This window comes from Cervus canadensis, chromosome 5 (genome assembly GCF_019320065.1).
Source record: "Cervus canadensis isolate Bull #8, Minnesota chromosome 5, ASM1932006v1, whole genome shotgun sequence".
NCBI classification, from domain to species: Eukaryota; Metazoa; Chordata; class Mammalia; order Artiodactyla; family Cervidae; genus Cervus; species Cervus canadensis.
In genome coordinates, this window is record NC_057390.1 from 97,994,907 (window position 1) to 98,009,962 (window position 15,056).

A 15,056-nucleotide genomic window follows, 5' to 3' on the forward strand; every position below is an offset into this window, starting at 1 on the left:
CTGCCGAAAGCCCAGTGACGACCTGGCGCTGCTTCAGTCCCCACCCCCGCCTCACACCAGTACAGACACCCAGAGCACCCTGGGTACCAGCGGGGGGCCACACCAGCCGCCCGGTAGCCCGTGGCCAGCTCTGTCCCAGAAGTCAGGCCCAAACCCTGTAAATGGCCTCTGCTGAACTGCAGTCAGGGCACGGGGACAAAGCGAGCCCATTTCCCCAAGGGCAAAAGCAAGTCCTCTGTCAGGGCACTGCGCGCCCAGCCAAGCTCCAGTCCTTGAGCCCCTGCCCTCCCCGCCGCCCTGCCATCTGCCTGGGCTCCCAGGTAGGCGTCATCTGCACAGGTGCCCTGTGGGGACCAGGTCACGCGGGAGCGGCGGGCCCTGGGAAAGACGGACCATCCCGCACGTGTGTGCGTGTGGTGTGTGTGTCTGCATGTGACCCTGGCCCAGCCCGAGCCCCGCTGGAAACAGCAGCTGTCCCCTGGCCCCAGGTACGCCACCTGGAGTGCGGCCAGCCTGGAGGAAGGACCAATGACAGGAGGAGGGGAAGGGTCCCTCTGCAGGCAGCTCTGGGCTGGCTGCAGCCCCATAAATACCCGCAGGCTCCGAGGGCAGGTGTCACAGAGGCAGCCGCACACCATGGGGCGCTGGGAGCTACTCGTCTTGGGCCTCGCCTGCTGCTTGGCAGTCGCGAGTGCGGCGAAGGTAAGCGAGAGCCCAGCCAAGGGGTCGGCCAGGGGAGGGAGCCCCCTCTCACCTCCACTAAGCCAGACCTGGAACCTGGGGACAGGACCCAGCAGGGGGAAGACAGAGTCACTGGCAGAACCTGACCACCATTGTTAATAGCATCTCCCAGGCACTTATTCTGCATTTCTAGCAGGATGACTCAGGCTGCCAAATACAGAATATCCAATTCAACTGGAATTTCACATAAACCATGAGTCAATTTTGGTGTGTTTCACCCAATGATTAGGACATAGACTTAAACATATATATATCATTGTTTATTTGAAATTGAAGTGTAACTGGTCAACCTTGCTAAGTCAACCACCTGACCCACAACCCCCCTCTGGCTCCGTCGTCTCTCTAGAGACATCAACGTGGTCCCCCTTTCCCAAAAGGGGTGGCGGGGGCCCAGAGCAGGCAAGCGATTTGCCCACATCACACAGCCACTGTAGCCAAGCAGGAATCTGGAACCCGCATTAGTCCAACCCTGGAGTCTGTCTCCTGGTGTAACCTCCATCTCCTGCTCCTCCAGCACCTGCTTGCCACAGCTTCTCTGCCGAGACACAAGTCAGGAGGCCCAGCCAACCCTCCCGGGGGGGTTGCTGCCCTCCATCACTGACCTGCGGGTATGAGCACCCGGGCAGGGAGACACTTCCAGGACGGAGCCAACGGCCACCTGCAGATGGTGTGGGTGCTCCGGCCAGGGCTCTGGTCAGGGGCCCCAGCCCCGCACCAGGCTGGTCCCTCCACCGCTCAGCCTGCTCTTTGGACCCCTGCTGCCTAGGGCTTCAGGCCCTGGTCCTGGGCACCTTTTGCCACTCTCCTTCCGGGGGGTTCTTTCCTGGGGGCTGAGGGGACCCTGGTTTCCTCTGTGCTGCTCCAGCAGCCAGCGACACCCCTCCTCACGCTGCCGCCACGGCCAGGGTCCCCAGGCCCTGTCCACCATGCGGGGCCTTCAGGCCGGCCTCGGTCACACAGAGCTGTCGACCCCTAGCCCCGACTGTCCTCTCCCAGCAGCCGGGGAGGCTGTTCAGGAAACACGCCTAGAGCGTGGAGGGATGGGAGAGACAGGGACCCAGCTCCCAGGGCAGCCGGCAGGCACTTCTTCCAGCTCCTTCCTCCGCAGTTCCAGCCGGCCTGGAACTTTGCTCCCCCTGCCCCAGCGAGGCAGGGGGCCCCTCCTAGCCCAGACTTAGATCAGAGGGCGGCTGGGATCCGTCCAGGCCTGGGATGTGGGGCTGGCCTGCTCTCGCCCACCTGAAACCTAGTTCAGGTGAGATCCAGGAAGCCCGGACCTGCGCCCCCCACCCCCAGATCGGGGGGCAAAGCCCTGGGAGAGAAGGGTCCGGCTCTGCGGTCAGACAGGAGCTGCCCAGCAGTGACTCCAAACAGGAAAGCCTCAGTTTCCTTCAGGAAAAGTGGGTTGATGGGCGCCAGCACCCAGGATGCCGGTGAGGGCTGGACACATTGGCCCATCTGGCGACCTTGGGGAGGAGGCAGGGGTCTTTCCTGGCTTGGCGCACAGGGGCTGTGAGGATTTGAGGGGACTCAGTCGAGGGGGAGATGAGGGCAGGAGGAAGAAGGGCCTGCTGATCAGGGAGTTTACTGCTGGGTGTGAACCATTCGGCGGCCCTGGGGCGCCAACCACTGCCGGCAGCTGGACAAGCCAACAGGCCGTGTTGCCACTCATCTTACAGGCGGGTAAACTGAGGCTCAAGGTCACGGGCAGCCATGGTGAGAAGCCAAACCTCCACCCCACCTGTCCTGGCCTTCTTGGAATGCTTCCCTGAGTGGGGACACATGGCTTGAACCAGCCTCCTCTGAGATTCAGGGAGCAGAACACCTGGGGGGGAAGGGTGGGGTGGGGTGGGGAGTGAACCAGCTCTTCCAACGATGTGAGCAGGTGGCAGGGGTCTCAGTCCCAGATGCAGGTGGGCCCTTCCTTGAAGCTATCTCGGGGGAACCTCTGGGAAGCCGGAGACTGCAGCGGGGCTATCCTCCTCCGGGGGTCCGCCAGCCAGAGCTCCCCTGAACTCTCCCCTCCCCGGCCAGCTGGGCTCTGTGTACACGGAAGGCGGCTTCGTGGAGGGCGTCAACAAGAAGCTGAGCCTCTTTGGCGACTCTGTCGACATCTTCAAGGGCATCCCCTTCGCCGCCGCCCCCAAGGCCCTGGAGAAGGCTGAGCGACACCCCGGCTGGCAAGGTGGGAGCAGGCGAGGGCGGGCCGGGTCCCGAGGCTGGGGGGCCCACCCTCACGCCAGCCCCTCCGGCCGCCCACAGGGACCCTGAAGGCCAAGGACTTCAAGAAACGGTGCCTGCAGGCCACCCTCACCCAGGACAGCACCTACGGAAATGAGGACTGCCTCTACCTTAACATCTGGGTCCCCCAGGGCAGGAAGGAAGGTCCGTTCCCCCCCCACGCCCTCCACCTCCCCAGGCAGCCAGAGGCCTGGGTCCGGCCCCTGGGTCGTGTCTGGGGGATCCAGAGCTGAACTTCCTGACATCAGCACAGATCGGACTGGGTCGGGAGGATGGGGAGGACGTGGGAGGGGCGTCGGGGTGTCGGAGGGGTGTATCTGGCATCACAGAGCCTGCTTCCCCTCCCCCTCAGTCTCCCATGACCTGCCCGTCATGATTTGGATCTACGGAGGTGCCTTCCTCATGGGGTCCGGACATGGGGCCAACTTTCTCAGCAACTACCTCTACGACGGGGAGGAGATCGCCACGCGGGGCAACGTCATCGTGGTCACTTTCAACTACCGCGTCGGGCCCCTGGGCTTTCTCAGCACCGGGGACGCCAACCTGCCAGGTCTGCCGGGCACCGGGCCAGGGGAGCCAGGGCGCCTGGGCCCTGAGCTCTGAGCCCAGAGGGGACGCCCCTCAGCATCCTTCGTCCCCAGATAACTCCCCACAGCCCCCTAGAAAGGGCCCAGCCTCCCATCTGCTCAATGAGGTGGGCTGGAGCTGGACCGTGAGACACAGGAGCCGCTTGGCAGCTGAAGCAAAAGAGAAGAGGCCGCCGGCCAGCTGGCCAGACCCCGAGAGACGTGGGGGTGGGAGCCACAGGGAGACAGGAGCGGGCACAGCCAGGCGGCACCTCGGGGTGGGGGGGCCACACAGAAGTCCCCGGATGGCAGGAGGGACTCTGGCTGGACGGAAAAGAGCTGAGCCCTGGGCCTCCAGCTCCCCTTCCCCGGCCTGAGATCCCCCCCTCCCCCAGCACCCTCCCACCCAGCCTCCTGGGGACGTACCACGCACCATCCTGGGGCTGGACAGGGTCTCCACGCCGTCGGGGACGATCTCATCCCACCCACACGGACTGTGCGCCTAGTGTGGGCCAGGCCCCTGGCATCCAGGTGAAGCCCCCTGATGAAGCCCCCTCCACCCCTGCCGCCCGCAGGTAACTACGGCCTTTGGGATCAGCACATGGCCATTGCCTGGGTGAAGAGGAACATTGCGGCCTTCGGAGGGGACCCCGACAACATCACCCTCTTTGGGGAGTCGGCTGGAGGCGCCAGCGTCTCTCTGCAGGTCTGGGGGCCCCTAAAAGGGTTGCTGCCTTCAGAGGAGTGGGACGGAGTTGATGGCGACGGGGAGAAGCAAGGCTGACGGGCGCCGCCGTGGGGGTGTCCCTGGCCGAGCCCTGCGGACAGGTGGGCACGGGAGGTGACAGGACCTCTCTGTATTGCAGACCCTCTCTCCCCACAACAAGGGCCTCATCAAGAGAGCCATCAGCCAGAGTGGCGTGGGTCTGTGCCCCTGGGCCATCCAGGAGAACCCCCTCTTCTGGGCCAAAAAGGTAAGGGGGCACTGTTGGGGAGGGGCCTCCCTCCTTCCCACTCTCTTCTGGACCCTGTGCCCGGCGCCCTGAGCACGCACTCTCCCCAACCCCAGATCGCAGAGAAGGTGGGCTGCCCTGTGGATGACACCAGCAAGATGGCCGGGTGTCTGAAGATCACCGACCCCCGTGCCCTGACACTGGCCTATAAGCTGCCCCTGGGAACCACGGAATGTGAGTAGGGGCTGCTGGGGGCTGGGGACCTGGGGGTGCCGGATCTCATCCCGGCTCTGTCGCCAGCGTCCCCATGCACCTCGTTGCCACCACCGCCCTGGCAGGCCTCTGGGGGGAGGAGTCTTTCCTCTTGTCTTTGGTGGGTCATGATCCCTTGGACAACAGTTTGGGCCCCATCCCCAATCATGTACACATAGGCGGTCGGTCATTCGTACATGATTTTCAGCAGATTTATGGACCCTAGATCAAGAGAGCCTCTGCACTAGATAAGCATTCATTCTTTCCTCCACTCATGAGTTCAGCAAACATCTCCTGAACACCTGCTGTAGCATTTCCCTTCCAGCTCTGCTGCTCTGTACCCCAGGAAGGCCAGGGGGGCCCAGCAGCAAAATCCTGAAAGTGTCAATCTCATCAACCCAGAAAGCAATCATTCTCTCTTACTCCTTTTAAGGCAAAGTGCAGTGGGACCCACGGTTTGCATCTGGACCTAATGTGAAGTAAACCATAAGTGCTACGTAAACATTTTGGCCCAAGATGCAGACCAACTTCATATCTGACGGTTCCCCATCTGGGGAGTCAAGCAACTGCAGACCGAAAACATTAAAAAGAAATTCCAGGAAGTTCCAAAAAGCAAAACTTGAATTGGCTCCCCGCCCCCACCCCCCCACCACCTCAGGGCTTTTCTGATAGTTCTGTAAAGAATCCGCCTGCAATGCAGGAGACCCTGGTTCAATTCCTGGGTCAGGAAGATCTGATGGAGAAGGGATAGACTACCCACTCCAGTATTCTTGGGCTTCCCTGGTGGCTCAGCTGGTTAAGAATCTGCCTGCAATGCTGGAGGCCTGGATTCAATCCCCGGGTGGGGAAGATCCCCTGGAGAAGGGAACGGCTACCCACTCCAGTATTCTGGCCTGGAGAATTCCATGGCAGTCAGACACGCAAAAAGTCGGACACGACTGAACAACTTTCACTTTCAGTCCCACCCCCTGCAACTATTTGCATAGCATTTACAATTATTTACATAGTGTTTACTTTGCATTAGGTATTAAAAGTCATCTAGAAATGATTTAAAGTATATGGGAAGATGGGGGTTTCCCAGGTAGCTCAGTGGTAAAGAATCTGCATGCCAATGCAGGAGATGGGGGTTCGATCCCTGGGTTGGGAAGATCCCCTGGAGAAGGAAATATCAACCCACTCCAGTATTCTTGCCAGGATAATCCCATGGACAGAGGCGCCACACACAAATACATATACGGGGAGATGTTGGTAGATTGTATGCAAATAGTGTACCATTTTATATAAGAGACTTGAGCACTTGGATATTGGTGTCCTGGTAACAATACTCATGGATTTGCAGAAATGCGACTGTATTTTCTTTTGAGCTGAATTGGAGGGAAAACGGGCCAGGCCTAATGGTGGCAGGGCATACGGCCCTTTTGGGGCCACTTCAGGGGTCTCGCACTGCTTCTGGCTTACACACTGGAACCCACCACTGAGAGGGGGCACGTCTTTCTCCAATGGTCCCCTCCAGGATTTCCAGACTTCCCTCCTCCTTGACTTAAGAGGGCAAGTGAACAGGGACAGGAGAAGGGCATCAGGTTGCAGTGAGAGGACAGGCCTGGCGCCTGGACCAGTGGTTCTCGTCCTGGGTGATTCTGCGCCCAGGGAACGCGGGCAGAGCCTGAAGACGGTTCTGGTGGCTGCAGCTGGGGAGGGGGCACCTCTGGCGTCTAGTGGGTCAAGGTCAGGGAGGCTGCTAACACTCTACACTGCTCAGGACGGCGCCCCCACGACACAGAATGAAGGGGTCGGAAGGTCAATAATGCTGAAGTCGAGGTACCCCGGTCTCCATCTAAGGAGGTGCGGCTCCTTGGTGGCCTCCGGATGGAGTCAGTTCCTGCCCCCGAGGTCTGGGGGAGGGGCAGGTGGGTACCGGAAGGTTTGAGAACCTGCTGCTGTTCGCCCCCAGATCCCAAGCTGCACTATCTATCCTTCGTCCCCGTCATCGATGGAGACTTCATTCCTGATGACCCCATCAACCTGTACGCCAACGCTGCGGACATCGACTACATAGCAGGCACCAACAACATGGATGGCCACCTCTTTGTTGGGCTCGACGTGCCAGCCATCAACAGCAACACACGGGACGTCACGGAGTAAGCTGGGGAAGTGGAGGGGGTGTGGAGGGGGTGGCGTCAGCCGAATGAGGAAGTCGGCACCGTGATGGTGGTGAGGGGCTGTCCGTGGCCCTCTGCTGCATTGGTGTTACTGGTGCTCAGTTGCTTGGTCATGTCTGACTCTGCAACCCCATGGACTGCTGCACGCTAGGCTTCCCTGTCCTTCACCATCTCCTGGAGCTTGCTCAAACTCCTGTCCATCGAGTCGGTGATGCCATCCAACCATCTCATCCTCGGTCATCCTCTTCTCCTCCCGCCTTCAATCTTTCCCAGCATCAGGGTCTTTTCCAATGAGTCGGCTCTTCACATCAGGTGGCCAAAGTACTGGAGCTTCAGCTTCAGCATCAGTCCTTCCAGCGAATAGTCAGGGTTGATTTCCTTGAGGATGGACTGGTTTGATCTTGCAGTCACAGGGTGGCAGATACCCTCCTGTGGGCACAGGGTGGAGGGTCCAGTGCCCATTTGGTGTCTGCAGGGAGGACTTCTATAAGCTGGTCAGCGGACTCACTGTCACCAAGGGACTCAGAGGTGCCAATGCCACGTACGAGGCGTACACCGAGCCCTGGGCCCAGGACTCGTCCCAGGAGACCAGGAAGAAGACCATGGTGGACCTGGAGACCGACATCCTCTTCCTGATGCCCACGAAGATGGCTGTGGCCCAGCACAAGAGCAACGCCAAGTGAGGAGGGTGGGCGGGGGTGGCCCACCAGGGATCCCAAACACCTTCCTGGTGAGGCCTCGTGGCAGGCAGCTCCCAGGTGTCCAGAGGCCTGGGAAAGCCAGGCTTGGTTCCCACTTGTGCCTGCGCTGTCTGCCAGGCCTGAGAGGGCCCCTCCTCCAAGCCTCGGCTCGGGGGCTTCACCGAACCCTCCTGTGACTCCCGGTCCAGGTCAGGCCTGCACGCTACACCCCTTGGCCCTCCCCATCAGAAAGTCCTTGAGTCGGCCTTCCATCCGCAAGCTGTCTGGAAGGCGGGGCCACTGGGTGATGTTCTCTGCAGTGGGTTTCGAATTTGACAACTTTCAGAACACGCCTGCGGCCACTTTTAAACCCTCCATGTGATAATAGCCAACGAAAATGAAAAATTAGCTAGGGGTGCTTAAAAAGTAGGAAGATAAAATTTCACCTAGAACCCTGGTGGCACAGTGGTAAAGAATCCGCCTACCAATACGGGAGACACATGTTCGATCCCTGGGTCGGGAAGATATCCGGGAGGAGGGAATGGCAACCCTCTCCAGCAGTCTTGCCTGGAGAATCCCCAAGGATAGAGGAGTCCATGGGGTCGCAGGGTCAGACATGACTGAGCACACACACACAGAAATCTAGGATGAAAACTCGGCAATAAATTTGGCTCAGAGCTTCCTATCAGTCAAGGCCAAAAGGAAACAGCTGAGGGCACACACTACCTTGTCCCATCAAATCAAGAATACAGATTCATGTGCAGAGAAAAGCAATCTTTCTTTATTCTGAATTATGAAGGAAGATGTCTCTATACAGTTGGTGCAGACCAAGTGTAAATGCACTTGAAACTGCAGAATCCACAAAGTCAAATGCTTGGCCACAGTTTTTCTTCTCCCGGGTGAAAAGATCCAGATCCTTCCTCTTTTTTTTTAAAATTTTTATTTATTTATGTATTTATTTTGGACTTAATGCATAGTTTGCGGGATTCAGTTCCCCAATCAGGCATTGAACCTGTGCCCTTGGCAGTGAAAGCGCTGATTCCTAACCACTGGGCTGCCAGGGAATTCCCCTTCCTGAGTCTTGTGAGAATTGTCCAGACCGTTCCCTACTCCCCCACGGCCTTCCCCTGGGGCCCATGTCCGGGGTGGGTGGCCCCAGGTGGGCACACTGCCAACCTGGGCGGTCTCCCCTCCCTCCTCAGGAGCGCCAACACCTACACCTACCTGTTCTCCCAACCGTCTCGGATGCCCCTAGTCTACCCCAAGTGGATGGGGGCTGACCATGCCGATGACCTCCAGTACGTCTTCGGGAAGCCCTTCGCCACCCCCCTGGGCTACCGGGCCCAAGACAGGACTGTCTCCAAGGCCATGATCGCCTACTGGACCAACTTTGCCAGAACTGGGTAAGGCAGAGGTGGGGACAGCCTCTGTCCACATCACCCTGCAGGCTGGGCTTCAGTCCCTGTTCCCTTAAACACTTACCCTCCCTGAGCCCGGGGCACCCCATCCGTGTGAGGCCAAGGGCTCCTGGCTGGCCCCCAGGAGGTTCACGTGCCCAGCCAGCACCCGGGAGACAGGGACATGCCCCTGGGGCAGAGGGTGGAAGATGGCCCAGGTGAGTGGGGAATGGGGCTCTCCAGCTCCTCCACCCAGCCACCCAGCCTTTTTTCTCACTCTGCAGGGACCCTAACACGGGCCACTCGTCGGTGCCCACAAACTGGGATCCCTACACCCTGGAAGACGGCAACTACCTGGAAATTAACAAGCAGATGGATAGCAACTCTATGAAGCTGCACCTGAGAACCAACTACCTGCAGTTCTGGACCCAGACCTACCAGGCCCTGCCCACGGTGACTGGAGAGGGGGCCAGCCTGGTGCCTCCCGTGGACAACTCTGAGGCCAGCCCTGTGCCCCCTGCGGACAACTCCGAGGCCGCCACCGAACCCTCCGCGGGTGACTCTGAGGTGGCTCAGATGCCCGTCGTCATTGGCTTCTAAAGTCCTTGGCCTCCAGAGGCCACAGGGTGAGACCCCAGCACCCACCTTCCCTCCCAAGTGCCTCCTGAATAAAGCCTCAAACATCTCTGTCTGGCGTTTCTTTTTGCTCCCAAGACTCGGCGGGAGGAAAAGGGGGTCTTCAGTTATCACAAGCCCCAGGCATCCGGCCCAAGGAATTCCCCCCATCCGTCAGCCCTCGAGCCCAGGTAGCCAACAGGACCATCCTCTTTAAAGAGGAGGAAACAGGTCTATAGAAGTGAAGCGTCAGGCCAGGACTGGGACTCAGGTGTGGATCCCCCCATGAAAGGCTGCCGGGTCCTGGGCGCTGGGCTCTGCTCCCGAGGGTGGGCGGGGCTGCAGCCAAGAGAAAAACTGGGCTCTGCAAGAGACCCCCGCCTCTGGCGCCAGGTCCTCTGGGACGTGGGGAGAGACCACGGTGTTCTAACTACAGTCTGGGGGAGAGAATCGGATTCTGCCTCCAGGTGGCTCCATGTCCATGAGGACAGAGCATCGCATTGGAAGGACAGGAGCAGAGGGCGCAAGAGGAACGCATGTGGGGCTGTGCCCCGTGGGGGGGGTGAGAGGCAGAGGGCAGAGTCAGGGTCGTCTCCGCCGCTGGGAATCCGGCCTGCGCATGTGCCCGAGGACATCAGAGCAGGAGTCAAACGCAGAGACTCCAAAGGCAGTGCTTGCAACAAGGCCGGGGGCTCACTCTCTCCCCTCCCCTCGACCGTCCTGTGGTCACTGTGGGGTGGGGGTGAGGGACCAGCGATGCCAGGGTCCTGGGTGGGCGTGTGGGGCAGCCGCGCCAGCTGCCAGCCCCAGGCTCCCTCCCTGGAGAGTCCTGCCCCCGAGGCCGCAGGTGTGAGACCTTGCAGCAAGGCCCAGAAGCAGAGCCCAGGACCAAGACCACCGCCGAAGCTGACTGAGCCCCTTCGTAACTTGCCAAAGGCCCCTGATGGTCACTAACAAGCTTCTTCCTGACTCCCCCTTAGGCAAAGAGGCCCACTCCGGTAAGCGCCCTTTAGCACCCCAACCAATCACCTAATGCCAACCTTCCGGCAGGAATCTTGTCTCGAGGCTCTAAGACTTGGCTATTAGCTCAGGAAAACTGTCGGCTCTTCCCTGATCTGTCAGGACGTCACTGTGCTCACTGTGCCCACTTGATCTCTGCTCCTTGTTCTCAATAAGTCCACTCCCTTCTGAAATGCTCCGTGTCTGGAAATTCTTTTCCAACCCGCCCTTGGACCACCTCAACACTCGCCAGCCACAGTGGCGGGCTGAGCCTGGACTGGGCCCCAGGCAGCAGAGTTGAACCAGGGGCAAACCCGGCCCCCCAAGGAGCAGACCAGCCTGGCCCATGACCACTTTGTCTGCGCTGGGCTTCCTGGTCAGTCCAGGGCTCTCAGGTATGAAAGACTGAGATGCCCCCAGTGTGGGCTCTCCTGGGGGCCATCCCTGCTCCCGGCTGATGGAGCCAAGGATGCCATCTATCCGCCTCTGTCACATAAACACTCACATGACCTCGAGAAGTGTTTCTACCTGCGGGGTCTGTTCTCAGGAGCCTCCTCGGGGCCTGGGCCATCCTGCGACGTGGCACTTCCCTCCCTCGCTGGGGACAGCTCAGCTGTGTCTGCCATGCAGGAAATCACGTCCCCGGAGGGCTGGGCCACGTCAGGATATGTGCTCAGACCCTGCGCTGCACAGACATGGCCAGGCAGAAGCGAGCCTGGCCGTGTGTCTGGGTGACACTTGCAGCCACAGGGACGCCTCGTAATTCGTCGGGCTGTTGCCTTTCCAGGCTTTCTCCAGGGTATGAAGCAGAAAATACTTACCAAGGTGCAGGCTAGAGGCCTGTCCAGGGTCCTGGAGTCTCCCTGCTGGGTCAAGAGGTGACCCTTTAGCTCCTATTAGGATGCAGCCAGGAGGGGACACCCGGGGGAGTGCTGGTCAGAGTCCATTCACCACCCTGATGAGACGTGGTGCTTCGGTATTTCATGGGCAAGGCTGTGCCCGGGCGTGCCTGTGGGTTGGCAGTCTTGGGGGCATCCCCTGCCCCCCATGCCTCATCTTTCAGCCTTCCCCACAGAAAAGGGTCAAGCCTCCCATCTCCCCGTGACGTAACCACAACATACACTTGGACAAAGAACGTAGCCATCCTACGGCTGCAGCCCCAAGGGTTCCAGTCCAGCTGCCCTTCAGGATAAAGTTGGTACCAACGTGATTGTATTTGTAAACTGGTGATTGTGCGAGACGGTGGACCTCTGAACCACACAATCTCTGACTCTATCTCAGCCAGAGAAGGGCAGCATAGGGGTCCTTCACCGGCAGGCATGAGCCCCCTTATCCTGACGGACCAGCACTCACCCGGGATTCCTCAGGCATCAGCCTTGATGAGTGGCCCCCACGTGCCTGACATGGAGAGGCACATGGCCTCCTAGCAAGCTCCTAGGTGAAAACAATTGTATAAAGAGTTGCCGAGGACATATGCACACCTATGGCTAATTCATGGTGATGTATGGCAGAAATCAAAGCAATATTGTAAAGCAATTATCCTTCAATTAAAAATAAATAAAATTTTTTTTAAAGTTGCAGAAACCCTAGAGTTGCTGGAAATCCCAGCTCACAAGGAGTGGAAATGCTTAAGGAATGAGGCCCAGCTGTGGCTTTAAGAGCTGCATCACAAATACTTGCCCCAGACATGAAATGAGCAGGAAAAGGAATCCTGAGGTGAGAGACAAGGATTCCTGGAGGTCAAGGGTCAATCATGGGGCCCCAGAGGGGGGTGTATGCAGATCTCCCCCTGTCCATAGTCCCCTGGCTGATAATCGCCCCCGCTGGCCTGCTTCCTCTCACTTTTTAATCTGTTTACAATTTTTCCCCACTTAGTGTTGATGGGATTCCAGACTCTGACCTTGAAATCTACAAGTGGTTTCAGTTGTTGTGGTTCAGTCACCAAGTCATGTCTGACTCTTTGCAACCCCATGGACTGCAGCACGCCAGGCTTCCCTGTCCTTCACCATCTCCCGGAGCTTGCCCAAACTCATGTCCATTGAGTCGGTGATGCCATCCACCATCTACAAGTGTAGACTGGTGGTCAAAAGAAACTCCAATGAGATAAGCAGAAAATGTTCCGTCTTCCTCGAAAGCTGTAGAAAAGCAGCTTTCGAGGAAGTTTTCTAAAGTTTTAATTGGGGTATATATATAACATAAAATGCTAATTTTATAAACATTTATTGAAATATTAATTAGATATTAAATCAATATTTTATTTTTAAAAGGATGATTCAGTGCCATTAATTCTCCTTACACTGTTGAGCAACCATCACCCCAAACAGAAACTTTATGCTCATTAAGCATTAACTCCCCATCTTCCCTCTGCCCGCAGCCTTGGTAATCTAGTCTCGTTTCTGTTCCAATCACTTTGCTCATTCCAGACGTTTCTTACAAATGGAACCTTTCAGGGCCCGTCCATGTTGCAGCGCGAATCAGAACGCCATTCCCTTTTACGCTGGATAATAGTACCGTGCATACTGTTGGCGTACAATCGTGCATGGTATTCTTTTCTCAAATCCTTCTTTTTTAGAAAGGTGTTCACTATTTCCGGCAGTGCTGGGTCTGCTGTTGCTGCAAGGGGGCTGTCTCTAGTTGCAGAGAGAGCAGGGGCCAGTCCCCAGCTGCGGTGCGCGGGCGTCCCACCGCGGCGTCTTCTCCTGTTGCAGAGCACAGGCTCCAGGCACGCGGGCTCCGAAGTTGCGGCCTGTGCTCTCTGGAGCTCAGGCTCACTGGTTGTGGAGCACAAAAACTGAAGTTACCCCGCGCGTGGCACGTGGGATCTTCCTGGACCGAGGATCGAACCCGTGTCCCCTGCATTGGCAGGCAGATTCTTAGCCACGGGACTGCCAGGCAAGTCCTAGTATTCTCTTATAATCCTTCAGTTAGCTTGGAGTTTAGTTTGCTCTTTTTCTAATTCTTTAAGTGTAGAGTCAGGTTACTGATTTGAAGTCTTATTTTTTAATGCAGGCGTGGAAAGCTGTAAAATTCCCTCTTTGCACTACTTTTTCTGTATCCCGTAAGTTTTGTTTGCTTTGCTCTTGTTTTCATTTGTCTCAAGGCAATTTTCTTTTTAAAAAAATATTTGTTTCTTTGCCTGCGCCAGGTCCTAGCTGCAGCCCTCAGAATCTTTGACCTTCCCTTGAGACGTGTGGGAGCTGACTCCCTGGCCAGGGGTCAAACCTGGACCCCTTCATTGGGAGCGTGGAGTCTTAACCACTGGACCACCAGGAGTCCCTGAGTTTGCATTTTAAATCACATAGGGAAAAAAGGTACAAACGAAAGTCAACAATAAAGGCTTTTAGAATTACCAGTTCGTTACTTCTCCTAGTGTTCTTTACTTTTTCACATGGCTTTGAGTTACTGTCTAGGGCTTTTTCATTTGGCCTAAAGGGCTCCCTTTAGAATTTCTTGTAGGCAGGACTATTCATAACAAACTCCCGTAACTTTGCTTATCTGGAAACATCTTGATTTCCTTTCACCCTTAAAGGATAGTTTACTGGATATAGAATTCTTTTTCTTTCAACATTTGAAATATGTTATTTCACTGCCACCTGGTTGTCATGGTTTCTGATGAAAAAAGTCAGCTGTTAATCTTATTGGGGACAGCCCTTCCACAGGACTGTTTCTTTCTTGCTACTTTCAAGATCTCCTCTTTGTCTTTCAACAACTGTATAGTAACGTGCTTTGTGTGGCTGAGTTTATCTTGCTTGGAGTTCATTGAGCTTCTTAATGCGTAGATTTATGTCTTTCATTAAAGTTGAGATGTTTTCAGCCATTATTTCTTCAAATAATCTCTTCTTCTGGGACTCTCACTACACATATGTTGTTACATTTGATGGTGTTGCCAAAGTCCCTCTGAGTCTGTTCAATTTTCTTCCTTCTTTCTCCTTTCTGCTCCTCAGACAGAATAACTTCAATTGCTGTAACACATTACCGACCAGGGGATTTTTGCCGAAATGAACACTGTGGCTGGCGGTTTGTCATGTAAGTGCATATTGAAATGTCTCTGGTCAATAACGTTCAGGTAACACAAAATAGATGAATACTTCTCTGGTCAATGAGTTGTTAACTTCAAGTTCACGGATTCTTTCTTCTGCCTGCTCAAATCTGCCAGGGAACCCCTCTAGTGAGCTTTTCACTTCAGGTACTATACTTTTCAGCACCAGAATCTCCATCTGGTTTCTTTTCGGAATTTCTACCTTTTATTAAAATTTTATGTATTTAATTGTTGGCTGCGCTGGGCCTTCGCTGCTTGCTCGGGCTGCTCTCTAGTTGTGGCGAGCGGGGGCTCCTGTCCGCTGTGGGCCCGGGGTACCCATCGCGGTGGCTGCTCTGGTCGCCGAGCACAGACTCCAGGTGTGTGGGTTTCGGCGGCTGCGGCACAGGGGCCCCGTAGTTTCTGCACACGGGA

The 15,056-nt window shown here is 56.7% G+C and overlaps 1 protein-coding gene across 1 annotated transcript; it reads left to right on the forward strand.

The window, feature by feature from the left end:
* Positions 1-620: 620 nt before the first annotated feature.
* On the forward strand, positions 621-9,674 carry CEL (carboxyl ester lipase). Its single transcript, XM_043469965.1, has 11 exons — positions 621-702; positions 2,776-2,926; positions 3,004-3,126; positions 3,335-3,532; positions 4,124-4,254; positions 4,415-4,522; positions 4,618-4,735; positions 6,705-6,891; positions 7,388-7,591; positions 8,795-8,995; positions 9,274-9,674. Exons 1-11 carry the CDS (start codon positions 637-639, stop codon positions 9,587-9,589), a joined length of 1,803 nt encoding a protein of 600 aa, XP_043325900.1. The 5' UTR covers positions 621-636; the 3' UTR covers positions 9,590-9,674.
* Positions 9,675-15,056: the final 5,382 nt, after the last annotated feature.

Excerpts from the sequence above, each read along its gene's own strand:
- CEL (XM_043469965.1), top strand. The coding sequence starts at position 637 with ATGGGGCGCTGGGAGCTACTCGTCTTGGGCCTCGCCTGCTGCTTGGCA. Across the intron at positions 3,127-3,334 it reads CCCCCAGGGCAGGAAGGAAG|TCTCCCATGACCTGCCCGTC; the intron begins GTCCGTTCCCCC and ends CCTCCCCCTCAG. Across the intron at positions 6,892-7,387 it reads AACACACGGGACGTCACGGA|GGAGGACTTCTATAAGCTGG; the intron begins GTAAGCTGGGGA and ends TGGTGTCTGCAG.